The sequence below is a fragment of the Hirundo rustica genome, chromosome 3 (genome assembly GCF_015227805.2).
Source record: "Hirundo rustica isolate bHirRus1 chromosome 3, bHirRus1.pri.v3, whole genome shotgun sequence".
NCBI lineage: Eukaryota > Metazoa > Chordata > Aves > Passeriformes > Hirundinidae > Hirundo > Hirundo rustica.
Window position 1 is genome coordinate 302984 of NC_053452.1, and position 27760 is coordinate 330743.

At 49.5% G+C, this 27760-nt stretch overlaps 2 protein-coding genes across 5 annotated transcripts in view; one reads left to right on the plus strand and one right to left on the minus strand.

Moving 5' to 3' along the window:
* Positions 1-16697, minus strand: part of ABHD12 (abhydrolase domain containing 12, lysophospholipase) — a 33591-nt gene extending 16894 nt beyond the window's left edge. The window contains exon 1 of the mRNA XM_040060885.1: positions 16521-16697. Within this exon, the coding sequence (XP_039916819.1) occupies positions 16521-16669 (149 nt within the window). The 5' untranslated portion in view covers positions 16670-16697. The remainder of the gene's footprint in view (positions 1-16520) is intronic.
* Positions 16698-17236: 539 nt separating this feature from the next.
* PPP2R5D (protein phosphatase 2 regulatory subunit B'delta) overlaps positions 17237-27760 on the plus strand; it is a 33111-nt gene continuing 22587 nt past the window's right edge. The window contains exons 1-2 of one of the 4 annotated variants that reach the window (XM_040060878.1): positions 17237-17266; positions 22854-22946. In XM_040060878.1, the coding sequence (XP_039916812.1) occupies positions 17249-17266; positions 22854-22946 (111 nt within the window). In that variant the 5' untranslated portion in view covers positions 17237-17248. Of the gene's footprint in view, positions 17267-22010; positions 22085-22853; positions 22947-25673; positions 25837-26370; positions 26568-27760 lie in introns of those variants that run through there. The other 3 variants (XM_040060877.2, XM_040060880.2, XM_058419634.1) reach the window with 3 other exon arrangements.

A 27760-nucleotide genomic window follows, 5' to 3' on the forward strand; every position in this document is an offset into this window, starting at 1 on the left:
ATGATTGCTAAGGTGCTCACAGGGAAGAGATTATTCTTTATTCATACAAAACTTGCCTTCACCACACTACTACCTGCCTACAAGTGCCTGACTGCCTCCTCTCACCCTGGAACCGCATTCTGGAGTTCAGAAACGTACTACCAAAATTAAAGCCCTTTTCTTCATAAGCCAAAGCAACTGTCATTTTCCAAGAGGGGGAAAAATATATTACTAAGACACTGTCACCCAGCTGTAGCTGCGACAAGCCCACGTTGAAAGATTCAACAGATTTTTATACTTCCCAAAGCAAATTTAACAATGAAGAGGTAAAGAACTCCATCACGGCCTCCAGTGACATTTCCCACACCTCCAGCCCGGTTTCCTAAAGTGAGAAAAGCAGAAACAGCAAAGGACTAGCAGAGGAAATTATACAAAGCAGGGGCTCTAGAAGAACATTAGCGAGTACCAAAGCCTCAGACCGACCCAATCCTATGCCCAGGATTTGGGGAAAAATCCCACACAACATTTTGTTTGGGCTAATCACTGAGCTGATCATTGCTCCCCAATCTCAGATTAAACCCGGCTTTCCACAGCCACCCCTACATCAGCACCTACCACCTGTTTTCATAGGATTAATTGTCAATGGATTTGTGCAGGACAAAGGGAGATCACTAAAGGGTAGCTGCCATTTAACTGCTGAGCAATTGAAATATAACTTAGCTCTCTTCAATGAGAAAAGTGTGTGGTTTTGTTAAAACATTTTGTCTAGTTATTTTTTCACTGAGATCTACTCCCGTTCATCTCTCCTTGTTGGCAAAAAGGGAATGGTTAAAGCTAAGAGGGGAGGTAACTCATTTTGGAGTGTCCATGCCTTCAGTTGTCTCAGACCAAATCCTCACCACCTTCCCAGTAAGAACCAGAGCACAGGTGAGCACCAGGCAGGATGGGGCTTCCCAGCAAGTTTTCCTGCCTGGGGCTGGATCCTGCTGCAGCCAAAAGAGCTCTCCCAGGGGAGTTTTGCATATGCCAGGATTTCAGTTTGACAGAATAAAACCCCACTGGCTTAGGAAGACAACAGAGCCAGGTCTTAACTCCTCCAGGCACAACCAGGGCACATCAAAACAGGGGCTCCTCAGAGCTCTGGGTGGCAAAGCACTTCCCATGGCCCTGCCACAGGCTGGACCCAGGCACAGAAAACACTGAGGAGGACACTGTTCAAATAACGCTGTCAGAGCTCAGGAATGATTCCACTTTCTCCTTTTTGAGGCATCCCTTTGCTCCCATGTCAGATGCTAATCAGCAACATGACATTTACACCCCATCTCCAGGGAGATGTCTACTTACAATGTAACCAGGGCAAAGCTCCTATGCACCAGACAGCTTTTCTCCTGATAAATCCAAGAATATATGCCGAAGTGCAGACATTATGAAATTATCAGGTAAACCTTCAGCGAGCAATTTAGCTAAATTGAACTCCTCTTGCTTGGTAGAAAAAGCTATTTCAGGAAATATATGCCCTGTACAAAAGGAAATCTTGGTGTGCTCAGGCAAAAGCAACATCCCTGTCACCGCCTTTTCACCAGAAAACTCAGCAGGTCTTAGTTGGAAAATACAAGTGATGTAGAAAATAAGCAGCTGCAAACTGAAGACATTTAAGAATATCAGAAACTGATTCCCTAGAACAATAAAAGCAATGTCTAAAAAACCCTCCAAACAGCAAAGCATCTCACACAAGACAGAACACCAAATAGCCAAAGGAAATTGAAAGGACTGGGACAATTTTCTGGGGGTAAACAGAGTTTTACCCACGACGACCTATTCTACAGCTTGGAAACTGCAACGGAGCCCCAAGGCATACAGGGGCACAAAGAAACAACACAGCAGCCATGCAGAAGGCAGGACAGCACACTCATCAGGGCCCTGGCAAGCCTTCTGCTCTCCTTGCTAGCCTTGTTTTGAACAAGAGATGGTTTCTAGCCCAGGAAGGATCATTAAGAGCACTCACCTTCCTTTTCTGCAGAAAGCCTGGACAGGGGTGTTGCACAAGGCTTCCCCTCGCAGGGCCTGAAGGATCACCCAATCTCTTTTTCCTCCACCACCTGAGCCACCCCATCCACAAAAGCTTTCATTTTATTTCACTTGTTCCTTGTCAAAAAGTTCAAAGAGAAAAAGGAAGAAACCTATCAGGGTTTCAGCTGTGTGAACGCACAGAGACAGACTCTCAGCTCCTGAATTTGAGTTCACAGGCAGAGTTTCCCCTCCCCATCTGGACTTGGTACCAGCAGCTTTTGGATAGCTTGAGCAGCAACACTCAGCAATGCAATTTTCCACTACAAGACTAATGTGATTTCTTTACGGGTTTGCTGCAAAACCTGCTTTATGTGCAGCTCAATGCAAACTGAAAAGATGCTCATGTTCCAGGGGTTTACCCTCTCCTGGTTTCTGTGCACAGTGAGCAAACCTGCATGGGCAAACAGGCACTCACATGACTCATTTTGGGCTATTTTGGGCACTGCTATATAGAATTTCCAATTAAATCTGCAGCCAGCTCTTAATTCTGCTTCACTGTAGAAGAATCCTTCCCTGAATCCATGAAAGCCAGTGGAAACAGTAGTATTTGCCAGAATTCTGAGCATCTGAGTGACTGATCCCTCCCTTCGGCACTAAGATCCCTTTAACAGGATGAGTTCACTGCAAAACAACACAAAGAGAAAAATCAAATCCTCCAAACACATCTTCCTATTCTAGGGATTAAGCAAACATCTAAAAAAAAAGTCAACCCCCAATCCTGGAAACAATACACATATGTAAAAGCATTGCTCTTTCCCCCCTACCCCAAACTTGTTTCATAAAAACCTAAAAATATCATGCATGAAAACTGCATTCTCAGAGAATTTCAGTTTCAAACAGTTCCTGAAAACTTTTGCTATTGGAAAGATCTGGAAAATAAAAAGAAAATTAGCTCTACTAGATTCCTTTGCCATCTCTTACAAAAAAAAAAAAATCCTTAAAATCTTGAACCTTTGCTCTCTCTGAAAAGATATTCCAGTCTCCCTTTCAAAAACTAAACTGCAGTCTAGCACTGCCCCACCAGAAAGGAGGCTGGGGGTGCACAAGAAGATGGGAGGGGACACAGCTGGAACACCTGACCAAAGGGATATTCCATACCACATGGCATCATGGATCAGCCTACACAGCTGGGGAAAGAAGTAGGAAAGTAGGGATACTCAAAGTGATGGTGCTTGCTTTCCTAAATAATCACTGGATAACTTAGGAAGACAACTACTAGTCTTAACATGTGATTATCCCAAGCAGCTGCGTGGTGCTGAGCCGACAGCTGGGGCTAAAACACAAGTATCATTTATCCAAAATAATGAAGGTACTGTATTGCACAGGGCCACACAGAAGATATTTTTATAAGGATAAAGGATTCAGCAATTTTTCAGGCATCCAGCAGTGGAATAAATTGTTAAGGACATGTGCCATGTCTGAGAAAGACACGATTTGCTTTTTGATGTTCAAAAAACAACCTGATCTTTCAGCTTTTGGGATGAGGTAGGAAAGTCTGGGTACCTTACTTGCTCTTTGACAGCTTCTATAATTCAAGTACAAATCCATCTGCATGTAAAGCCAAGCATTAAGAGTTGTCAGATCAGTTGTGTGGACGCATCAGTCAATTAATACAAGGTACACTTCTACTCTATGCCATCAAAGGGACAGAAAATGCAACAGGCAAATTTTTACCTGATCCTACTGCTCTCACCGCTGTAGCATCCAAAATGTTCATCACTTGACTTAAGCTAAGCATTTGAAATCAGGGACTGTTTTAGTCATGTCACAGATACAAGAACAACAGAGAGGCTACAGAAGATCCCAAGAAGTCACCCAGTCCCTCCTCCTCATCCTAGAAAAGACACACGACCTTACACAGCTGTCTGCTGAGTTCCTCCCACAAACACTTGGCAGCCCACGCTCCATGAACTCCCTCTGGTGACCCAGAGCTGAGCTGAACGGGCTAAAGTTTGCCAGCATCATGCAACAAATCAGGCTGGCTGCATTCTCACTGAACAGTGATTTCTCACAGAAAAAAAAGAAGGCTACCAGAATACATAGAAAGCTGAATAATTTGCCCACTAGGCAGAGACAGAAAAAGCTATCAAAATCTCAAAATCTGGCTAAAGCTACTAACGTTCCTATTTGCATCAATGGAAAAGTGGGGGAGAGAGGTGGATAAAACACTAAGCAAACCTTCTTAAATATTTGCCTTAAAAAACCTGGATGAAGCAAGGTATTCAAGCCTCCATCAGTAGAGATGCAGCCCAGGAAAAGCTACAGCACTCCACAGTCTGACTGTACCCAGAAGCAAAGATCTGGGATGTTTTGCTACTTCTCTTCAAATTTAAAGACAAATACACAGGAATAATGGGCTTAATAAGGTAGCAGAAAGGCAAAAAATTTTAAAGCCTATGGGTTTTCCTTAAAAAAAAAAAAAAAATACAAAAGAAAAGCAAGCTGAGCTTTTTGATACTCTTTTCAAACATGCAAGTTCCAACTTCAGGTTTCTCAGAATATTATGGCAGCTTATTTTTTAAACAGACACACCACCATCAGTGATGGAAAGTGAAGAAGTTCATCGTAGAAAAGACCCAGACCTGTATCTGCATTGTAACAGGCACATGCAAGCACACATAAAATTAGCTTTTCAAATAGGTAAATTTGTGGAGATGGTTTCGTAGCTGTGGTAGAAACACCTAAGAAGGTTCCAAAGAAGGAACCTCCAGGCCCTCTTCTTTTGGCCACAGCATCAGCTTACAGAGATTGTACAACCACTGCCTTAGACACATTCCTTTCCCTCCCTTTATTCAAACTATCTATTCCCACAAAGCCTACAAAGCAGCTCCTTTTGGCTGGGAAAAGAGCTTCAGTGTTGTTCCAGCTACCTGAATGCAGGTGAGGCTTCAAACTTTAAGGTCCCAAATTCCCCCACAGTCCCCCTTCACTACCTCCTTCCCCTCTTACAGCCCAGACTCTCGCAGACTGCTTCTGTGCCTCCTTCTGATTGATATCAAGTGATTAAACATTAACTGAAAACAGTAAACAGCAAGGAGGAAGCCATCTAGCCAGTCAAGAATTCAGTTCTCTTTCTCTCCAAGAGATAAAACTGCAGAGTAAAGGAGAGCATCTCAATTAATCAAATTTTTTAGGAGAGGCCATCAAGCTTCAGCTATTGAGACCCTCATAATCACATTTGAGCTCGGAGAGGAAGGAAAGATCAGCGGTAGGACCTGAAAGAATCAAGATCCCGATGCATCAGGAGAGGGAAATGTGGCATCAGCATTCAGGGTGAGAGGAAAGCACTGCTGATCAATGGGTCAATAGCACTGAAATGCCAGCAAAGGTTATGCCAGGACTCAGAGCGCAGCAGGGAAAAAAAAGACAACAAAAAACAATCCCATGAAGGGAAGGAAAGGCAAGCCAGTGTACAGCATTAATGAGCAGAAATAACAGAGCAGTGTGCAGGTAGTGTATGGGCCTTTGTCCATGGAACACACTTTAGAAAAGCGGAACAAATGAAGCAAGGGAGGGAAAGGCTCTCACAAGCATTTACCAGGACATGGAATATCTAACTTCTCCCCCATCAGCACCGCATCTCTGCTCAATGCCATGGTTTGGGCTCTCCTCTTCACAACCACTGTCTAAGCTGACTGCCCTAAATGCAGTAATAACACAGCTGGTCTGATTAAATCACTATGCATTGGCACATCTTTTGACGGACAGGAGCTTGGAACATCAGTCTTGATAACTTAACATTCCAACTGCATGAAATCTACATGTTTCAAAGACCAGGAGACAAAGAATGGGCTGAACATGTGGCAGCACAGCACCAATTTATTTAAAACGTATGCTGACAGCATGGCCTAAGCAGCAACTACGTTATTTCTCAATGCTTGGGTACCCTGGTATTGGCATTAGTGTGAACTGCACATGAAAAGATTAACCTGAAAGCTACATTTTAAAAGGGAAGGGGCAGATGCTACTGTGATTTTAAGTATGTAGCAGCCAACCAATAATTAAACCCTTGGCAATTGAACAATTGACTTTTGGGACAGAAGAGCAGGCTCGGGGATTAGGGTTTTAAGGTTGTTGACTTTTCGTGAATGCATCTTCTGCAACACCAGCTTAGTTTGTGCCAAAACCTTTCCTTGTTTAAATTCTAAGAACACAGTTTCTCCAGAGCTCCCCAGCAATGCTGCTGACACTAATCAAATCTGAAGTCACCCACGTTAGATTTTCGTCGAGCTTGGCACTGAGATACAACTGCGGTGGCAAGTACGCTCCCTCCACGGTGTTTACCGAATTCTTAAGTTTTCCACTCATTTCACAGCTGACAGCTGGTTTATATTAAAGGCACAGGCCTCTCACTACTCCACGAGCTGGGGAACACATTAGCTGTCTGCTAATGAAAGGGGAAAAAACCAGAACATAAACACCAAAAGACTGAAACAGCGCTGGAAGTGCAAAACAGAAGCTGAGACCAGCTGAGTCTGGTTTTTATTGGAGCAGGAAAGCTCATTTCTCCCAGCCACACTCACCTTACAGGGAGGAATATCAAGGTGCACAAGCAAAGGTTCAAGAGCAGAGCTAGTTCAGACACGTAATGCTCCAGCACAGCTCCTAACCTGCATTTAAAGCCACTTGGCTGCTGAATGCATACCGTAATTGAGGCAGCACACAGTACAGCCAAGACAATTCCCCCACCACCAATTACCGCTTGTTAGCGTGCTCAACACCCGACAGACCTGCATGCCTGTGTTAACCTTGCAGCAAGAACAAGAATCCAGATTCACTCTTTGTTCTTGTGGGTACACGTCAGGGAACAGATCTGTATTTCCAAGCAGCACAACTCTGTAAGCATGAAATTATCTTCTCACATAGCAGTTCTTGGGAGGCAGCCACACAGCCTGAGAATTACCACTAGTAGCAGGCCTCTGTGGCTCTGGCTTTCCTCTAAATCACCTGAGCAAAAGATTCATTTGGGTATTGTAGACATTTTTCCTTTCAAATAGATGGAAATGGTCATCTCATACTTTCCAGATGAAAAAGCTCTACTTTTGCTGGCAGAGATCAGAAGCCATTCCTTCTCGGAAGCCTGAAGAAAAAGAATGTTTTTGTGTTAGCAGTGATACTGCCACCTTTTAGATTCAGAACACATCGTCAGCAATACATTTTGACTACAATAGACCAACTGTTCCCCGTTGGAAGCATACAAGCAAACAAGAACATTAAACAATGCCAAAACATTACATATGCTGACTGTCAGCCCAGCACAGTTACATTCAGCTGGCAGTCACAGTGTCCTCTGTAATTGTGACCCGTTTAAAAAAGGAGGCCTAACAAACAGTGCATGGCCATAAAACAACAGCCATAGTTAAAGAACAGATGTAGGAGCAGATACAGAACTGCTGCTGGCCCTGACATACTTCGAACAGGGGATCATTTTGTATATAGCCAGGCAGATTCAGCTGTTTCTGTGTTCTGTGCTTTATTCGGGGATCCCAGCTCTAGCTATCGTCTTGTGGAGGAAAGAACTCCAAAACGACAAAGGCTTCAAAAAATTAAGGACAATTAAAACCAAAGCCATTGCTAACACTACAAAACCTTCAAGAGCCAACCCAGAAAACACAAACTCCAAGGTGAAAAGCAGGTGCTGGAGTTTTCACTTAACTGCAGGGAAACAAAACAGATCCACAGAATATTCTGAGTTGGCAGGGATCCACAAGGATCATGGAGTCCAATTCCTGAGCAAACAGCCCCCCCAGGGATTGAGCCCACAACCTTGGTGTCATTAGCACCGTGCTCTGACCAGCTGCACTAGGCAGCACTCGTACATCAGCCTGCCGAAGCTCAAAATGAAATGTGCTCCCTATGCCGGTGGTCAAAAGAGGAAAATAATGCTTTATATGAGACAGCACAAGGCTATCAGAAACTGGAAGCAAAGGTCAGCCACCGCATTTCTGCTGGATTTGCAAGAACAAGAGAATGGGCTATTTCCAATGACTGTGTGCAATTCACAGTTTTCACATTCAGCAGTATAAAACTTGTATTGTCAGCTTTATTCCTGCCTCCTAAAGCTGCTCTGAAACTAATCAAAACTTTACCAAAAGTGAGATTGGACTGCCTTAAGGGAGAAAAGAGCACCAGGCTTCCCTTCCTGAGGATGCCAAGCAGTCTTACAATCGAATCTGTTCTTAAACACCTTGAACACACTGCTCCACAAGCAAGGATGCTGTAACCTGGAAGCCCTGACTCCAAGTTTCCAGTTTACATCATCCTCATTTGTGCAGGCTCCTCTGTCTCAGAATAGTCACCCCAGGGGAAGATTTACTGCCAGGGCAAGAGAAACCAAGCTCTGGCAAGGGTAAACGAATTTTCTGTTCTCTGCTCCGAGCTTGCACAACGGCACTGAACAGGACCCTTCCAAGAGGATATTTCTTCAGTTATGCCACCTGAAATCCTTTATTCTGCATACCTTTAGTAAAAAGGGAGATGAGGCTTCACATGACTTTATGGCTCTTATTACTCAACACTAATCTCTTCTGCAAGAGGAATTAACAACCATTTTAAGTGGGTACAAATTGGACAGATAGTTTTGAACAAGGGCAGCTGTGGGACTTATCTCAAACGTTTTCAAGTGTTTGTGTTTTAGAAGTTAATCTTCTAGTCCAACAATCTTTTCTATTGCTCTGTTTCTCAGTAAGAGTTACAATCTTGAAGTAAATCTGGGTTAAATAAACACTTTGATTTAGAAAGTAAATAGTTATGGTTCCTGTTAGCTCAGTGAATGATCAAGGCACTTGATAGTCTAAAATTAGGAAATTCTGCTTGAAAGTTTGAATTGCCTTCAATAAGAAAGAGGCAGATTTCTGAAGCCAAGTGTTGCACTAGTTTCACCAACTGCTTAGAGAGAGACAGAGAGAGAGAGAGAAGGAAAGAGATGCGTGCCAGCAAGGCAGAAGCCCACAGCCTATGGCAGCCTCACTGTCTGGCTCAGGGATATTCAGGGACACATGACAGCTTACAGAGGTGACTTACCTGGAACAGCACGCTCTGTCACCCTTCCTATCCCACACCTACAACCCCTACCCTCTCTCCCCCGCCATCCTACCAGCTACACTTGAGTCCTGGTGACCTTTTCACTATTTGGCCGTCTGCTCTGAACTGCTGACTTCCCTATCCATCAACCTTTATCAACCCTCTCCTCCACCCACTTTTATCAATAGTAGCTGATAACCAACTCCTCCTTGGCATGGCTGATACACAAAATTACACACCCTGGAACCCAAGCATCAATTCCGCTGTAATTCCCCAGTTGTTTCTCTCTCCATTGAGCCAGTTTTCAACAGAGATAACGTGCTCTCCATCAGCAGTGTAAGCATTGTCAATAAAATAAACTACAGTACAAAGTCAAGCACTTTGGAGAAACAATTTTACTGCTGATACTTTGATCAACCAGGCCGTAATCTTGACAAACCCATCACATCTTACAGCGTCCTTCCATGGGACAGTTCCACTTTCATTAGTATATATATTTAGCTGTTAAATCTTCTTCCACTGAATTTCAAATTAACTCCTGCAATTTAAATTGCACAGACTCCACCTCAGGCTAATGGCTTTAAAGTCTCCTAGGTCTCCTGTTACCCTTTTAATACAGCTGAAGCACTTTCTTTTAATCTTCTTGTGGTACTGATTCAGTCACGGCTACATTAACATAGTGCTCTCACATTACACCCTTAGTAAAGGTCCCTTGCTCGCAGTCACTCACTCCCACGTCAGAAGCTGGCCACTGCTGTAACAGCAACAACAGGGCACAGCACGGCTGCCCACCGAGCTCCAGAGCCCAGGTTTTACAGGGGAAGTGCTGTAGAAGCCTGTTCACCAATTTCACATCCTGACATGATTACCAAAATAATCTGACCTGCCCTGCAGGCCTAGGAGGATAAAGTAACTTGGCTGCAGCCTCCTGAGCAGGCACCAGTGCTGCTTTCAAAGGAGCCCAGACTCAGCAGGCAGCGCTCTTCAAACACAGCCCAAGTTCTGCTGGGGTACCCCTGGCCTCTGGAACATATAGCAGAAAGGGGATTCTGCAGAGGAAACGATGTCACCACCATTCGTTTTAACAAAAACACCACAATGTTGTTTTCACCCAAAAGAAACGTGTCTACATTGTATCCTGGAGAAAACCTACAGATTCACTGCAGCGACCTGTGACTGCATCTGCAGAGAACTTGATTTCTGGCTCAGCAACCACGTGCCAGAAAGGACAGAAAAGAAGGTGACAATGCTGAGAAGACCCTGGTCTCCACAGGCACCTTCACTCCAGGGATGACAACCAAACCCTTTTGGTCCCAGGAGATACCAAACCCAAGGGAAGTTTAGGCATACTCCAACAAGCAGAGGGAATTCCGAGCAGAAAGTATTATAGCCTAGCAGCAATTAGCAATAGCACGGTAATAATTATTAATTCAGACATAAGCCATCAAAGCAGAGCAACTGAACCCAGGGGCAGGTACGATGTCAGCAAAATGGCACTGCAAGGAAATCAGCGGGTCACGGAGGCCAACCCAAAACCAGAGGGCAAACTCCCTTCAGCCTGAGCACGCCTGCTTGAGCACAGGTCTCCAGGAGAAATCTGGAGTGGAGGAAAGTGCTCGGACTAGAAGACACAACAGAGCAGATGCAGCAGAAAAAAGTGCTGTGCTGTATCACAGAAAATCCGGAGAGGCTCATGGGTACGCAGGATCCAAGGAAAGAATTTCAGATCATCCCAACACACCTGCAGGAGGATGCTATGAGTCCCAAGGGATGCTAAAGAGAGTAAACACACCTATTTAACACCAAAAAAAACCCCAAAGTCAGTGATAAAAACGCTGGAAAAAAAGATAGGCTTTTACAGTAACACTCTGAGGCACAGAACTGCTACATGTCAACATGATGGCTCCACAAATCTCTAAATCCTAAAAAAAACCCCCAAAATTCCGAAATTAAAACAACCCACAATAATAAAACCAATAATTCCCCACATTGCAGGGAATATTGCTATTTTTGCCAAATGACTAATGTGTCTTTGAGAAACAGTGGGGAGAAGATGAGCACAAGGAAAGAGAATTATAATGGCTGGAAAAGATGAACAAACCAGGAGGATGCTGCAGAGAACAAATACCTAATGCCCCAAATTGGTAACCTGGGAGCAATTCAGAGGCATTCCCCAGCCATGAGCTGCCAAAGTGGCTGACAGTGCACAGGACGAAGCAAGAGGCAGAGCTACTGTGATACCATTCAAATAATTTATTTTTTTTTTTTAAAAAAGGGGGCAGACATACATGTGGAAAAAGTTACACAACCCCATTTTTGACTTATCTGAGCAAAATATTACTGTGCATGCTCTTCAAGAGAATTGCAACAAAAAAATCCCAACACAACCAGCAACAAAAAAACGAAAACCAGTCCCACACACTAAAAAAAGTCCTCATACTAAGGAAACAGCTTTTTCATATTTTACCCATAGGAGAGACTGTGATTCAACCTGTATTTACTATGAAAGAAAGAACAGGCAAGCAACTGGAAACCATTTCACAGCTCCTTTATGAGCTCTGCTCATAAAACAACTGAAATAGAGGCAGTTACCCAGTAGGAAGGTGGAACTGGTGAAAAAGCTGCATGATTGATGAAATATGTCTATGCAGACAGCCTCTTTCCTCTTTTGAAAGCCCTGACAAGTAACTGGCTTAACCTGAAGATAGCAATTACGAGAGACAATAGCTTAAAACTCACTTGAGGGAAAAAAAAAACAAAAAACACCCCCTTAAATATATTGATGAAAACTTGCAGGAGAACAATTCAAGTATTTGTCATCTCTGCTCCAATGGAACAGACTGGAATAATCACGAAAGACTCTGCAAATGCTTCTAAAAAAGTAACATCAGGAGAAAGGGGGCTAGGTCTAGAGATATAAGGATGGGGCACTGAGAGGACATAGGGGCAGGTAACAGAGATGGCCAAGTTTTCTGTCAGAGGGAAGATACCACTGGTTGAACCCAAAGAGACACGGGAAGGCACGCAGCACTTCAGCTGCTGGGGCAGGATGGCACCAAGGGTCACCACACATCGCATTTGACACGCCTGAGCACACTCACTGTTCCAGGGAAATTCAGCTGCATCCGAGGGGAAGACACGAGCAGGCTGCTGCAGCCTCTGCCCTTCAGCACCTCCCTGCATTTTCACAAAATAACCCAGGCAATGCTGTAAAAGCAACCTTCTGCCTCCCAAGAGAAAGCACCGAGAAAGCTGCACCACAACAAACAAGAACAAGGCTGACTACAGTGGAACTGAAACGATACCAAACTGTGGTGTCAGTCCAAAAATACCCAGCTTGTGGGATGCTCAGGCTGGACAGCCAGCAGGAGGGTCCCAAAAACACCCCTGGCAGGGACTTGTGCCAGCAGCCAGGGGTCTCCAGGAGCAAAGGGACCAGGGACAGCTGAAGGGAGCCCGGGGGACAGGAGCTTCCCCAGCAAGGCAGAGCACAGAAGTATCGAGGAGCTCCACAGCATGGAGAGAGACCTGAACAAGTTTTAACATTTGTAGCAAACAAGTGCTTGCGGGAGAATGGGAGATTGGCAGAATTCACACTTCACATCTATAGTCTGACTATCGATTGGGATTAAATGAGCATCAGATAACCATGAGGTCACAGAAGTGAAAGGTAACATGCATGTGACCTTTTATCACCAGGATCAGGGTTCAGCAGAAATGAGATAGGAGAATTTGCTCTGGTATCTAATGCCAGCACTAAGCTCATTTGATTTTTCTCTATTCTTTGTACTCCCACATGAAGGTTTTCCAGATCTATGGCTGCTCAAACACATTTCCTCAGAAAATCACAGCCACCGACCACAAAAATGAGTCACAGCAAGTACCCAAAACACAATGCTACCCTAATATCTGTCTAGTGCTTCCCATACTGTCACCTGGAAAATGCCTCACAACAGATATACTACAGGAATGGCCATCCACACAAAACACACAAATCAGGAAAAGCAAGCACTGCTTATTACTTCTTTATTTACTGCATTATTGCATTTAATAATTTCAGACAAAACAGTTCCTTTTAAAAAAAAATTCATTCATTCCCTTTTAAAGGAGCAACTTGTAAAGTGCTTAGGTAACCATCATATTAGATTTTACTGCTATCTACGGAAGAAAATGGAAATTCCTGTATTTGTTCATTTCTGGTTGTAAACCACTTAAGAAAAGCCACACTGACTGCACTACGCACTAGCCAAAGCCACATAAATCTTATTTATCAGATATCCATCTCCATTACACTTTGAAGCGCATGCACACACTTTCTGCAACAGAGAAGTTGCCAGTCAAAATGCACAGCCACCTCTTCAGAATGAGCTTCAGCTCCTGGATGAATGAGCACATTGTGATGGCATGACTGAACAAAAACTGAGGGGCAAACGCAGAGCTGGTAAAATTCAAAAACACTGCTGCAAGAACAAACCGCTGCCGGTAGTAAGGCAGCGCTGTCTTCCATAAACATCACCCAAAGAGCTAAAGGCTGTTGAGCCTTTGCTGGGGAGCTGGATGCGAGCAGGAAAAGCTGTGCTGGGGAAGGGCACACAGCAGCCCTGTGCTGCTCCACGGGCTCCCGGTCAGCGCTGCGGTTGCAGACACAGCTGCCGCCGCAGCTCCGGCACGCCGTGCTCCTGACCCACGGAACATCGCCACATGACCGGCCCTTGGCTGCAGAGCCACGCAGCCACGCCACGCCGCCCGGGATCGCCTTGCCCTTCTAGCCAGCGGCTTGTGTCGTTCACAAGTAAGAGATGGAAACCCACACGACGCAGCCAAACGTGTGTGCTGCTTCCCCGAGTCTGCAGAGGCTAAAGAACAGCAGCGTGAAATGCAGACAGCCCAGCTTCCCCTTTAACACAGCGTTCAAGTGTTGGTTTTAACCATTTCACCGAGGAGCAAGCTAAGAATAGCCTGCTGTGGTACAAGTCTCCAGTTTCAGATATTACGCCACCTCCACCATCCCAGAAACCTTGCAGCTGAATTTTCACCTCACAGCTTCGGCAAGCTGGGGAGTAAAAGCGATGTAACCCATTGAAAACAACAATCAAACACTACTTTGATTTCCAGCAGTATAAGGAATGCTGCAATAACAGCGTGACCTTGCATATTAAAGCAGGAGGAGCTCGATGGTCTAACAGCAACTTATTGGCCACGTAAGTGACCACAGCCAGGGTAACTGCCCAAGGGAGGTCACTGCTTATGTACCCTCACTTTCTTCCTTCAACACTCCCTGCTGCCCACCAAAGGTGGGATATGAAGCTGTCTGACCCAAGTCAGGGTGATCTGGACAAGAACCTTATCTCTGAGCATCATCCCTTCTTCTGCCCGGACCTCCCCTCCCTGCACACTCACAGTTCAGCTTGTTATCCCATAAAAAACACTGCTGGAAGGTATTGGCAGAGACATTTTGCCTGCAAACCACCGTCTGAAGGCTCGCAAGGTGAGGAAACCAGAGAAGGTCCACTGAAAGTCAGTAAGAAAGGCAGACAACACAGGACAGCATGAAAGGAAAAAAAAAAAACCCACAGCAATACAGATACTTCAAAATGTGGAAAAGGAAAAGCCAGCTTCAAACAAGATTTTCCTACAATGTCATGAGTTTGAGAAATACTGCTGTGTGGAATATAGTACCTGACCCAAAAAGGACAGGGGTAGGTGGGAAGGCAGAAAGCAGGAGGGAAGGGCCAGAATCCACGTAGGACTTCAGGAATTTCTGAAACAGGCTTAGAAAGCGGGATATGGAGAAAAACAGGGAAAGCTTGACTGCTGACCATTTTCAAATGTGTAAATGGAGAAATAAACGCACGCGAATTTTTCGCGGACAGGATGTGCTTTCCCTATTTTTAGCTTGGCCCTCGCAATACAGCTGTGCTGTGTCTGGGACCCACAAAGCACCTGCGTGCCAGACCAAGCCAGGAGCCTGCTCTCGGCGCTCTTAGGGCTTGCTCAACGCTCACCACCGACAGAGCATCTCCATTTGACAAAAAGGTACTGGAGCGCCATTCATAATGCTGGAGAAGCCAGCCAGCCATCATCCCAGTGCCACTGTTCCAGAAGACGTCCTCTTGGACAAAGAGAACAGATATGCCGAATTTTAAAATGTTATAAAAGCAGAGCACTGTCGCAGTTTGATCCACTGCACAGCCATGGAAACTGAGAGATCAACTCAGCGCCATTTCCAATTACCAAAATCCTGTCATAACACGTACAGAGCAATGACAGCATCCCAAAGGTTTATCTCCGGGGCACAAAATTAAATAGCTATTACCTAAGAAAAGAAATCACATTTTAAATCCTCTGTCTTTGAACATGACAAGTATCCACAGCTTTTTTCAAATGTTGAATGTTAATTTTGTCTATGAGAACTGAAAAAAAAACCTCAGAAAATTTAGCAGAGAAGCATCCACAATAGCTCATTTATTAGAAATGCACTGATAAGCACCTTTTTTTTTTTAAATCTGGATACTGTATTGCTGAAGCACAGCAATTTGGTTTCAGCTACTCAAACCACACAGCTATTTTGACCATTACACATTCTTCACACTTTCAAGACACAAAGAACACCTCCATACTAGTTTAGGTGAAACTAAAAGGTTGTATCTTGACTTGCGGTTGCAGAGGGCCAAGGAGGCAAAAGTCTTCATCGTGTATTGCATCCCCCGCAGGAGCAAAATCCTGCAAGATGAAGGGTCCAGGTGATAAGCACCTTCTATTGTTTTACAGTGTTTTTTGAAAGGTACACAAACATTTCCCCACTATAAATAGGCACAAAACGTTTAAAACATTAACACAGCTGGCAAAAAGCCACGGCTAAAGTCCTTCCAACAGAGTCACGCACGCCAGCTTCTCCTACTGACCCTTAAATCTCATTCATTTAGGGAACGAGATCACTTTGACAGCCAGCAGCTTCTTCCAAAAACGCAGACATCCTACCTGCAGGACAGCCGGCAGCTTCTTCCAAAAACGCAGACATCCTACCTGCAGGGCCCCGCCGCTCCACGTACGCTCTCTGACGGAAGGATTCCGTGCTGGCCATCTTTTTTCGGGAGAACGCCTGCCCGTTCCAAAGGGGGCTGGAGGCAGCAGCGCCCAGGTACGAGCACCAAACCCCTCCCATCCTCGGCCGGCCGGGGCTGTGTCCGGCGCTCCCGCCCCGCTCCTTCAGCGCTCCTCCGCACCGGGAGATGCGGCAGCGCGGGGCCGGATCTGCCGTCCCGGCACACCGGGAGAGCCGGGGGAGCGGGGCGGAGCGGGGAACACCCCGGGCCCGCGAACCCGGCCGTCCCGCGGGCTCCAGGGCCGGGGGGCGGCAGCGGCCCTTCCCCTGCGCTCGCGATCCCCAGCCCCGCTCCCGGTGACACGGGGATAACAAAGCCCGGCGGAGCCGCGGCGGCGCTCACCTGCCCAGCGGTCGCTTCATGCCCTCGGCGGCGGCGGAGGCAGGCAGGCGCAGGCTTCGCCTCAGGCTGCAGCCCTTGTCGAGGGGCCCGGGCACGGCGGCGGCGGCGCGATCATGCTCCACCGTGACCGACTCGTTGCGTTTCCTCATGCCGGGGCGGGGGCGGCGGCGGCGGCGGCGGCGGAGACGGCGGCAGCGGAGCGGGGCCGCGCGCACTCGCCGCGCGCCCTGCCCGGCACTGCCCGGCCGCGCCCCGCGCCCCGCCCCGCCGGCGCGCCCGCCAATCCCCGCCTCCGGCCGCGCCCCTCCTCCGCCCCTCCCCCGCGCCAGCCAATCCCCGCCTCCGGCCGCGCCCCTGGCCCCGCCCCTCCCCCGCGCCCGCCAATCCCCGCCCGCCCGCCCGCCAGCGCCTCGGAGCGGCCGCGGCGCCATCTCTACTGAGGGCAGGGGCCCGGCCGCCATTTCGCTGTGGCGGGGCCCCGGGAGAGGGGCACGCTCGGTGCGCGGAGGGGGCGGCAGCTCCGTGTGCCCGTGGAAGCGCCCCCCACCCGGTCTGCAGTTGTGTGGAAGGGCCGTGAGACTGCGGTCGAGCGGCAGCGCACGCCTGGGCGCGGAGATACGGCAAGGCTGGTTCAGGGGTGCGGGGAGAGTCAGCGCCGAGCTGCTGATAAAATCGGCAGCGGGAACAGGGACAGGGAGGAAGAAACTCTCTGATGGCACAGAAGGGTTATGATGCCACATTGGAAAGTAGGTCCTCATTTGACTTATGCTTAAAGAGGCACCACACAGGCAAGGCAAGGAAGTTACAGAGCTTCCCTGGCTGTGTGGGTGTTGCAAAGTGTGGAGTATGTAAATTTTTTCTTAAGAAAGGAAGTTCTTAGATGTTTGATCTTTGTATACTTTTAAGCCTAGTCAGCAAGAACGGCGATTTTTCCATGTGTCAGAAAAACAAATGAATTGTCTCGTTAAAGGTTTTGAGGTGCAACTAAGGAAAATTGCAAGTCAGTCTTTATGGGGTGAGTCTTAATACCAGTTGGCTTTTTCTCTGTGCTAGAAAGAAACAAGTATTTTCTTGTGCAGGCCTTAAGCTATTCTCAGCATTTCTAAATGCTTCCCTTCCTTAACTACATAAGTGTATAAACAGGTGCTTGCTTGGTCTCTCCCATCAGAGCAGATATTTAAGATTCACCACATCTTTTAATTATTTTTATTTTTTTAGTGTAATGTCCTCCATGCTGCTGGTACATAGAGTATTGAGTTGTAGAACCATACAATTGTTAGGGTTGGAAAAGACCCTCAGGATCATTGAGTCCAGCCGTTAGCTCAGCACTGCCGCGTTCACCACTAAACCATGTCCCCAGATGCCACGCTTAGAGATTCTTTGGATACTTCCAGGATAGTGACTCCACCCTGGGCAACCCATTCCACAGCCTGACCCTTTCGGTGATGAATTTTTCCTACTCTAAACCTACCCTGGGAAAATGACATTTGAGGCTCTTTCGTCTTGTTGCATCACTTGTGACCTGGGAGAAGAGGCCAACCCCCACCTCACTACAAGCTCCTTTCAGGAATATGTAGAGAGCAGCAAGATCTGCCCTGAGCCTCTTTTTCTCCAGGCTGAAGAGTTTACAGGCACCCTGTGCAGCACTCCAGTTGCGTGAGTCATCCCAGTATGAAGAGGTTCTTCCATTTGGGATCAGTACTTGCCCTTCCAATTTACTGAAAGAGAGTAGTGGGTCTTTCTGAGTTGTCCTCAGGAATTACCACACCCACACCCCAGAAATCAGTGCACAAAATCCATTCCAAATTCCAAGTTAACCCCCATGGTGGAATTCTGGTCAACTTGAGAGATCGTTGAGGCAATAGCCCAATATAAACCTTACTTCTGCTGTTGTTGTAAGCAACCCAGGGTGAAATTCTGCCATCTGTGCTCACCAAATACTGTGTCTGAACAATGCAAAAGAGCTGAGGGAATGTGCCAACACAGGATTTCTTACCAGCCAGTAACTTCATGTAGTTCTACAAAAGATTTACAGGAAGAACAGGAAAATCGAGTCAGAGTGAAAGCTGGGAAAGAATTTAGGATTTCTTAGCTCAAGGCATAGCAATAGTAGAAACTATTGCCATGGGCAAGGACATGTTCCAAAGAGTTTCTGTATGTGTGGAATGATCCCAAAGAGGTCTGGAGACAGACCATGAGGTAAGGACACAGCTTGCTGGGCTACACCAGTGCCAATATCCTTCCCATCCCGTATTCTTCAGAGGCAGCTGCACCTGGATTTACCAGCCTGATCCCTGATCTGAAGACAAGGAAGACTGATGGAAAGCAAAGGACAGCAAATGAGCACTGATCCTAAATAACATTTTCAGGAGAAGGAATGAGAGTTCTGTTTGGCTGTGGTTGAGCTCAAACAAATCTCCCCAGAAGACAGAATCCAGAGCGGGAGATAGTAAAGGGAAATGGAAAGAGCAGGGCAAAATTCTGGTTAGGAAAGCACCGTGAGAAAAGTCTCTGGAGAGCACAAGGACTTTCACAGCAGCAGAGAAATCAGAAAAGGGGCAGAGCCATCTTCTTTGAGATCGTACTTGAAAGGGGAGTGAAAGCCAAGGTGAGGTGAATTGAGCCAGAGCAGACACTGCAACCTGCTGCTAAAGGCAGCCTCTGGAAATGCAGAGAGGCCTGCTAGGAGGACAGCTTTCTGTTCCTGAGCACCATGGCTTCTTCATCTGCTCACCCAACTGTCTCCTTGCTGGACCACGCAGGGAAAATTGTGCAGAGCTCAGATGGAAGACAGAGCCACGCTTCCATGCTGAATTCATCCTTCCTGAAGGCAGGAGAATGCACATGCCCCCCCACCCCAGGTGCTCTCAGCCCCCCACCTTGCAGTCCTAGGTCAGGGGCTGCCTTTGTGGCAGGACAGCGCTGCTGGGTCTGGCACAGCAGGTGCTGCAGGTTGGTGGTGCTGCAAGGCTGGTAGCCCCAGGGCAGGGTGCAGGTGACCTCAGGACTCCGAGTGTTTGCCAGGAAGAGGTCACAGGGCTTCTCCCGCTGGATCTCAGAACATGCATAAGCGTAGGATTGGCAGGAGCTCTGGCTCAGTGCTGCCTTGGTGGCAACCCCTGATGTGGGGAGACCCTGAGGGACTCCCCCGCTGACATCCTGCAGTACCACGCTTCTGGAAAACCTGGAGATGGGGACCTTCCTCTTTTCCTCACTGTCCAGAATATTTTCCAGGTTTAAGCCTCTGCAGAGAAGAGGCAGCATGTGCTGTGGGCAGGCAGGGGCAGATGGAAGGTCAGGAGGCAAGGAAGCAGCTGTGGGTAAATGAGGGGCTGGGGGGAAGGAGAGCTTGGGCTGGTAAGCAGTGGTGTGGAGGGAGAATAGGTAGGGGTGCAGTGCAGCAGTCAGAGATGTGGAGGCGAAGAGAGGCTTCCAGGAAGGCCTTCCCTGCCTGGGCTGGGGAACACCATTCCCCAGGCACCTGCTCTGGGAGGCTCCCCGAGGAGATAAAAGCTGTCTCCATGCCTTGGCTCAGCGGGATGAGCCCTTTGGGATCCCTGGACACGTGGGCTTGGCATGGGACAGCCCTGCCCCCCGCCATCTCCCCTTTGCCCACCGCTGCTCCCCTAACCCTTGTCAGAGCTGCACAAAGTGCCCACCCTGCCTCCATCCTCCCAAAGCTCCCTGTCCCTCCGAATCCCTGCCCTTTGCCTCACAGTGCCCCCAGTGCCCAGGACTCCCCCAACCACTCCCTGCTCCTCGGAACCTCAAAACCCCCATTGAGCCATCCAGTAGCACTGCTGCTCACCAAGCTCCCTGAAGGAGAGTTCCCCAAAGGGTGCTCCCATCTCCCCCTTAACCCCTGATGCTCTGGGGACCCTCAGATGCCCCCCTAGAACTTCATGATGCTCAGGGGCTTCTCCTGCTGCCCCTGATAATGCCACCTTCTCACGCTGCCCGCATCCAGTGGGGCAGGAATTTCCCAAGGTTTTCTTCCAGTGCCTTCTTTTTGGAGATGACCTTGATGGCCACCTTGTGCCACAGTGTTAGACAGAGGTTAGGCCCAAACCTCAGTCACCTGACACTGGGACAAAGTCAGGGCCCAAATACCAGTTTGGTAAAGCTGAGTTTCACCAACCTCCAGCACCAAGGAAAGCCAATCCAGAATTCCACGTGACAGCTTACGACAGGGAATGGTGATAGCTATGAACTCTTAAAGCAAGTGGCTTTTACCTGCTCACACTGGCACAGTTTCCTGCTCGCAAGCACCCAGATGGTCACTTGTGCCTGACACAGAGGAAGGGCAACAGAAACCAGGACCTCACTCTGCTCCTGGGGATCGTGTGGAGTGCCAGTGACTGTCAGGTCAATGAAGATAAGCTAACACTAAGATGATGCACTGATCTTTCCTTTCTAAGCACTCTTAAGGATTTTTTTCCCCCCATGCCTCGCCAGGTTAGCTCACCCAATGATTGAAAAGACTGTGCTCCTGCTGAAGCACCTCTGATACCACCCAGTCCCCTGCTTCTCTGCTGACTCACATTCCATGGCATCCTTACTGGTGGCCTGGCTGAAGTGAATGGGAGCTCTTGCACCTCCGACAACAGGCCAGCAGACACCAGCTTAAGGACAGTGACAGTAAGGACTGACCTTAGACCTTTGAGACATCGTGAGCCCTAATGAGGTGTCCCTTTGCCCGCAGCTCCTGCCTAGGTCCATGAACTCAAAGGGCAGCTTGCTACCTGCTGGTTGCTTTTTGCCCACCTGGACTACCCCTTGAAGGTGGCACGTGCAGGCTGTCGGACACCATCCTGTCACTGTGGGGATGCAGGAACATGTGCCGCTGAGCTAGTCGGGCTCATCTGAGCGGGGAAGCGTCCTGAGCGCCGTCCCAGGAACAGCCTTCTCCACGGCAGCAGCCACAAAGCTCTGGCTGTGCTGGGCCTCGCAGTGCTCGCACGCCCATTTCCATTCACCTTTGGATCCACCAGCTTCGCTCCTGCCCTTATTCCCACCGGCAGCCTCCCCAAAACCGTGTGTCGGAGCACTAACAAGCACCCGCCCCGCAAAGGTGGGGTGCAGACCCTGGGGCCGGCCCGGCTGTCGGGGCTCCTCCAGCGATGCAGAGGAGAGCCGGGCGGGACGCGGCAGGACAAGGAGGCCGGTCGCTTTTCCTCCGGCTCTCCAGGAGCGATCTGCACGCAGCGGGGCCCCAAGAGCGGGCCCGCCGTGTCCCGGGGAGCCCCGCACGCCCCGAGTCCCTCCCGCGGGAAGCGGCCGAGCCCGGCCCGCGCCGCTGCCCCGGAAGCGCCGCTCCCGCGGCCCCGCCCCCGAGGGCGCGCCCGGCGCCCGCGCGCCCCGCGGCCAATGGGAAAAATCGGCCGCCCCGCGTCAGCGGCACGCGGCGGCGGCGGAGGCTGTTGCTAGGCAGGCCGGCGCGCCTGGCCCAATGGGAGCGGGGCGCTGCGGCCGGGCCCGGGCGCAGGCGGCGGCGGCGGCGGCGGCGGGCGCGGAGCGGTCGGGGGCCGGCGCTCACCATGCCCTACAAGCTGAAGAAGGAGAAGGTGCGGCCCTGGGGGCGGCGGCGGCGGCGCCGGGGGAGATCCCGCGCGCGGCGCGGCGGCCGGCGGCTCTCTCCCGCCGCCCCTCCCCGGCGCGGCCTTCCCTCGGCTCGGCCCTCGGGCGGGGGCGCGCGCGGGGCTGCGGCCGGCAGGGGGCGGGGGCGCGGGCGCGCGCCCGCGGCGGGCGGGTCGGGTGGCGCAGGAGGGCGGCGGGGGCGCGCGCGGGCCCGGGGGAGGCGGGCGGGGAGGGTGCGAGGGGCGGCCGGCGCTGCCTCCGTGCGAGCCCGGCCCGGCCCGGCCCGGCCCGCGCTCCGCCGGCCGCGGGGATGCTCCCGGTGGGGTGAGGTACGGCCGCGCCCGCGTCGCGGCCCCGCTGCTCCCTCCGCCGGCGGGGCGGGGGCCCGGATCCGCCTCTGCCGCCGCCCAGGGCGGCCGGGCCGGGGCTCCGGGTGCCCTGGCGCCGCGCATCTCCGATGAGGCCGCGCCCCGGCGAAGGGCTGTGTGGGCACGGGGCCCTGCCAGCCGCGGGTGCCCCGCCGGGGTCGGCCTGCGGTGCCCAGGACGGGAGATGCCGGCGTCGCTCCTGGGCCTGGGTCCGCGGGCGGGGAGCCGTTCAGGATGCCCTTCCCGGGGAGAACGGGCCGGGAGTGGATGTCCGGAGCGGGGCGGGCTGCGGGAGCGGTCTGTGGCAGCACGCGCCTCGGCTCTGCAGGGAGATGCTACAATTCTGAACAAGGTGAAGTTTTCTCTGAATGTGTTCTCATCTTTTCAGGAGTCTCCGAAGTCTACCAAAAGCACCACAAAGCCTGGCAGCAGTAGCGGCAGCAGTAGCGGGAAGGATGGTGGAGCAGAGAACTCAGAAGAGGTAAGGCTTTCACCTTAGGTGTATCAGTGTGCATGTGCAACTCATCTCTGGGGAGGAATTAAATCTTTCGTTTTAGCTACTTCAAGCTGTTCCACCAGATAACACATGTCACCAGGATCTTAAGGAGGCAGAGAAGGAAAATTGGCCTGAAGGGAACAATGACTATGGATGAGACCGGATGAGTCTCATACCCTACAGACTTGCAAAAAGACATTTGGCACAAAGCTGAGGGCGAGTGCTGCTCACAGAGGTGGGCAGGGCATGGCAAAGTTGACTGCAGAAGGGGACAAGCCATGATTATCAAGGTGGAAGCCTGACAGATGGGAGCAGCTTCTGTACTCCTGTCGGAGCAAAGCGCCATAAACTCTGTTGTCACTTTGTGTCAGAGTGGCAGAGCGGTGAGAAGCAATAGGAAAAGATCTGTTCTTCTGAGACTTTTTCTGGAGGAGTGAGATTAGGGAGTAATGGATAGGCACACTTGAAAGAATGAACTGCTAGAGATTAAGGGGCTCTCCTTTGGTGTAACAGCCTTGTTGCTGAATGCAGCATTCCTCACAAGGCACAGTCTGTATTCCCAGATGTGCAGTCTCACTCTCAGTTTGGATGTTGCCAAGGTAGGTACATTAGGATGGCTTCAGCATAATATGATAGCATGATAAGCTGTCTTTAGAATTAGCACCAATTTGTGTTCAGTGGGACTTTTCTGGTAGTCCTGTTTATCTGGCATTCAGGCAGTGGTTGTGGAATTTGAGAATTGTCTCAGAAGAATGTTATACACGTCTGAGGCAGAATGCATGTATGTGTGGTTTATTTATTTTAATACTACAATTTGGCAAACAAGCTGTGCCACTTCCACCTCCATAAAAGCTTGTGTGCTCTAGTCTTGTCTGGAGCACGTTGTGCTTGTAGTTTGGAGGGTTGGGCTTGGGAGATGTGTAGGGCTAAAGAAGACTAGGAAGAAATGTGCACTACAGTGGCATGGTTGTAGTCAATGTTATTTTAGAGTCTACTCCAAAGCATAGATCTGCATTGCAGAGCCTCAAAAAATAACCCTACTACGAGCCACTCAGTTTTGTGCTCATGCCTGACCTGCCATGTGGCCAGCAAGGAATCAGAGTCCGTCCTTTGTGTGCCTCGGAGCAGGCAGCAGTTTTTTAGATCCTCCATTCTGGTCTTTACCTCTATCTGTTTGTTCTGTGTATACAGCTGAAAACAGCTTGGTGGGAAAGCTGCATGCAGACTCCAGGGAAGTGAGAGAGCTCCTGCCTTGGCATTATGGGGTCAGACTTACCTTTTATTTATGTGGAGCTCTTTGCTGAGTTCACAGCTCTGGAGAGATGTAGGAAAATCTGGGTCTTGCAGTGGATAGCCAACAAAGCAGGTCACTCTGATGTGCCCATCCAAACCAGCAGTGGGCTGTGGCACTGCTCTCCTGGTTCCAAGTGGTGCAGTAAGAAGGGAAGAATGTCACAGGCTACAGGCTTCCTTCTGTGACCTGAAATGGCATGTAATATTTGCCTGGGTGCAGAAGAAACTTAGAAGTGATGTGTCTAAAATTCCCTCCCACAAAACATAGCCAGCCACTTCCTCATACTCCAGACAAAATCCAGCCCTCCTTTAAGATGGAAAGCTAGGTCTCCTTTGATCATAGGAACAGAGAGCAGAGCAGAAAGGAGACACCTCTGCAGTGTGGACTGCCACAGGTGCCTTCTTCCTTTCTCTGTTGAGTCTGCAGAGAAGTTTGTTCCCTCTTGGTGCTTTCCTGTCTCTGGAGTACTGGGCTGCAGAATGGAAGAGAGCTCTTTGCTTGATAAGAAGAAATGTATACCAGTTTGAATGCCATTTTCTTGCTCTTCAGGAAACACAGAAAGGTATTTTGACTTTCACATTGTGTGAAGAATTAGGTAATGTGTGCTGGGAGCAAAACTCCTTCCTTCTGTCAGAAGCAGGAGGTGCTTTGACTTGTGAAATGCTGGGGGTGGTACTGTCTGGTGGGGTTGATGGGCTGAGCCCAATCTCTCACCTCTGCTGCCATGGTGAGAGATTCATGCCCTGTGAATTCCCCTGTGGAGTTATGGTTGGTTGGTTGCCTGTTCTGGGGTGAAAATTGGGTGCACTAAAGAGATCTTTCCTTTTTCTTCATATCTCAGTAGAGGTTTAATGGGCTTGCAGCAGGGGAGCAGCGTGTGGGCAGCCCTCTTCCAGTTTGTGCTTTCCTCTCACACCGTGTTCCGTGGAGCAGGGGAAGGAATCAACTTTAATTTATCCTGGTACCAGAAAGTTGTGGCTTTCTTTGCAGGCAACTTGTCTGGCTGGTGGAATGAGTAAAGCATGTTGCACAGCAGCTCTGTTTTGATAGATCTGGGCAAATGCAGTGGACGAGGAGCTCCCATGGGGATCTCTGTGGAGAGAGATGAAGAGGGTAGGAGTCAGTCCAGAACCCCCTAAGCAAAGTGCTTTGTTCTCTGCAGCAAAGGAGCTTTTAGTGGAGCTGATCTGGAAGGGCAGATACGTTGAAAAGCAGGCACATCCACAAGAGAAGGCAAGTGTTGGATTCTCTCTTAAGTACAGGGGTACTGTGTGGAGACATTGTGGGGAGACAGAGATGGTGCTGAAGACCATCTTGCCCTTGATGTACTGCAGCTGTGTTACTTACCCAAGAGTGGGAACAGCCTTGCCCTCCCAGCCATGGTGTGATAAAGAGTGAGTGAGCTGGGAGGGAGGCAGTTCCAGTCTGCTGGCTGTGCTGGGAGGAGGCAGGGACAGACAGGGGTGAGGTGGCTGTGCCAGGGGTGGGAAGGAGCGAGCTGGAGCTGCAGAAGGAAGAGAGAAGAAGGTGGGAAAGAGCCAGAACTGTGTGGAGCTGCGTGTGGGAGACTACAGAGAAGAGGTATGAGAGACTTTTAGATAACAAGGTGCCGATGCTTAAAACCTTCTGGAGTTTTACTGAAGCACTCTGAGTGTTGTGGTCATCTCAACAACCACCAGGTACTGCAGTGCTCTTAGTTTTACTCCAAGATGAGCATCTCTCTGATGTGAATAGCCAGCAGAGCTTGGCCAGCCCCTGGCTTTGGGGGACAGTTTGCTTCAGAAGAAACAAGGAGCAGGGGAGTAAAACATGAGAGCAGGAAGTGGGAAATGAAAGGTATGTTTAATTCAGTCCCTCTGGAACATCATAAGTATATGAATGCAGAGAATTTCTGTGTAGCTATATGAGGGGGAAAAAGAAATAATGTCAGAGACCAAGGCAGTGTTGAATGAGAGGATGAGAGAGAGTTATTCCTCCTGGCCAGAAAGACTGGGAGAGGCAGCTGGGTGGGGAAGTGAGTTAATGACCTGGAAGTGGGAGCAGGCATTAGCAGCAGTAAAGAGGAGTTGCTCTGCAGCCTCAAGAGCAGCTTGGAGCCTTGCTGATGAGGTTTGCAGCTCTGGGAGAAGGGTGCACCTTTTCAGTGAGGTGCCGTATTTCCGTGTTTTGCACTTATCTCCATGGGGCTTGCTACTGCAGTACCTGGAGCTCATTATTCAGAGGCAGGCATTGCAGCCTCAGTGTTCGTGTTACTTCTGAGGCAGAGCCTCATTTTAATAGAGGAGCTGTGGAACAGCAGACAAAGAGAGCAGGTACTGACTTGAGGGACGGGAAGGGAAGAGTCATCTGAGGAGGAGGAGCTGAGAGCAGCTCGGGGCTGGGAAGCTTAGCAAGCAGGGGATGCTCAAGGGACCAGTGAGGCAGAAAGGGATTCTCGTGTGGTGATGCACCCAGCTGCAGCAGCAGTGCCTGCAGAGCTGAGGTCATGCATGGGTAGGGCAGCGCAGGAGAGCCGAGCACAGCTCAGGGAAGAGGAATGGCACAGGGCAAGCGCAGCGCCTCATTGACTTGTGCAGGCAAGTTCTGAACAAGGAGGAGAGGTGGTGGGAACCAAGGGGGAGGAAGTGCTCTGGAGGCAGGGAGCCTGCGTGCCGGAGTTCTAATTCGGTTACATTTGGGGGTGGTCTGTCCTGTGGGTGCAAGGAACTGCTCCACTGCAGCGGGGAACGTGGGGCTGCCCCACTGTGCTTGGTGCCAACACCTTTGTGCAGTTCTCTGGTCACTTCAGCACGTGCAGTGTAACAGCCACAGCAAACAGTGTCCTGCAGGCTGTTGGCTTTGTCATGGTGTGTGAGCCCTGCTTGTCAGGAGGGGGCTGAGCCTGCTCAGGTGGAGGGGTGCCTGCAGCCGTGGAGCAGTTGGCTGGTGTTGGTGTCAGGAAAAGAGTCTGCACATGAAAAGATTTCAGGCTCAGTAGTCTGCTGTGTTTTCAGGGATGGAAATTTCAGAGAAGAAAGTGTTAGGAAACTTAAAATAAGCCTCTACTGATTCACGTGGCCGAGGTAGGAGGTGTTGAAGGCAGCAGGACAGCAGGTCTGCCACAGGAAGCACCTCCTGAGAGCAGGGATTCAACTTGATACCAGAAAATGCCTGTACAAACAGCCCCTCATAAGCCCACTGAGCACCGCAGCATATGCGTATATGTGACCTCTCCAGCCATCAGGTTTTCTCTAGCAATCTCGGTTGTGTGCCTTTTGTGCACGTATGACTGTTTGTTACATAGCTGGCAGCTAAACCTGAAGCTATGTTTTGTCTCTCTTCATGGAAGATGCTGAAGACTATGGACTGTTGAAGATTGGTGGCAAGGACTGATGCAGCCTGTTCACATGCAGTAAAGTAAACACACCCTGCTCTGAACATTTGCCTGTGGTGGTTTTGGGTGGGTTTTTGGGAGGAGTACACAGGTGTGTCCCATCAGCTGGGAGGGCCCATGTGTCCTGCTGCC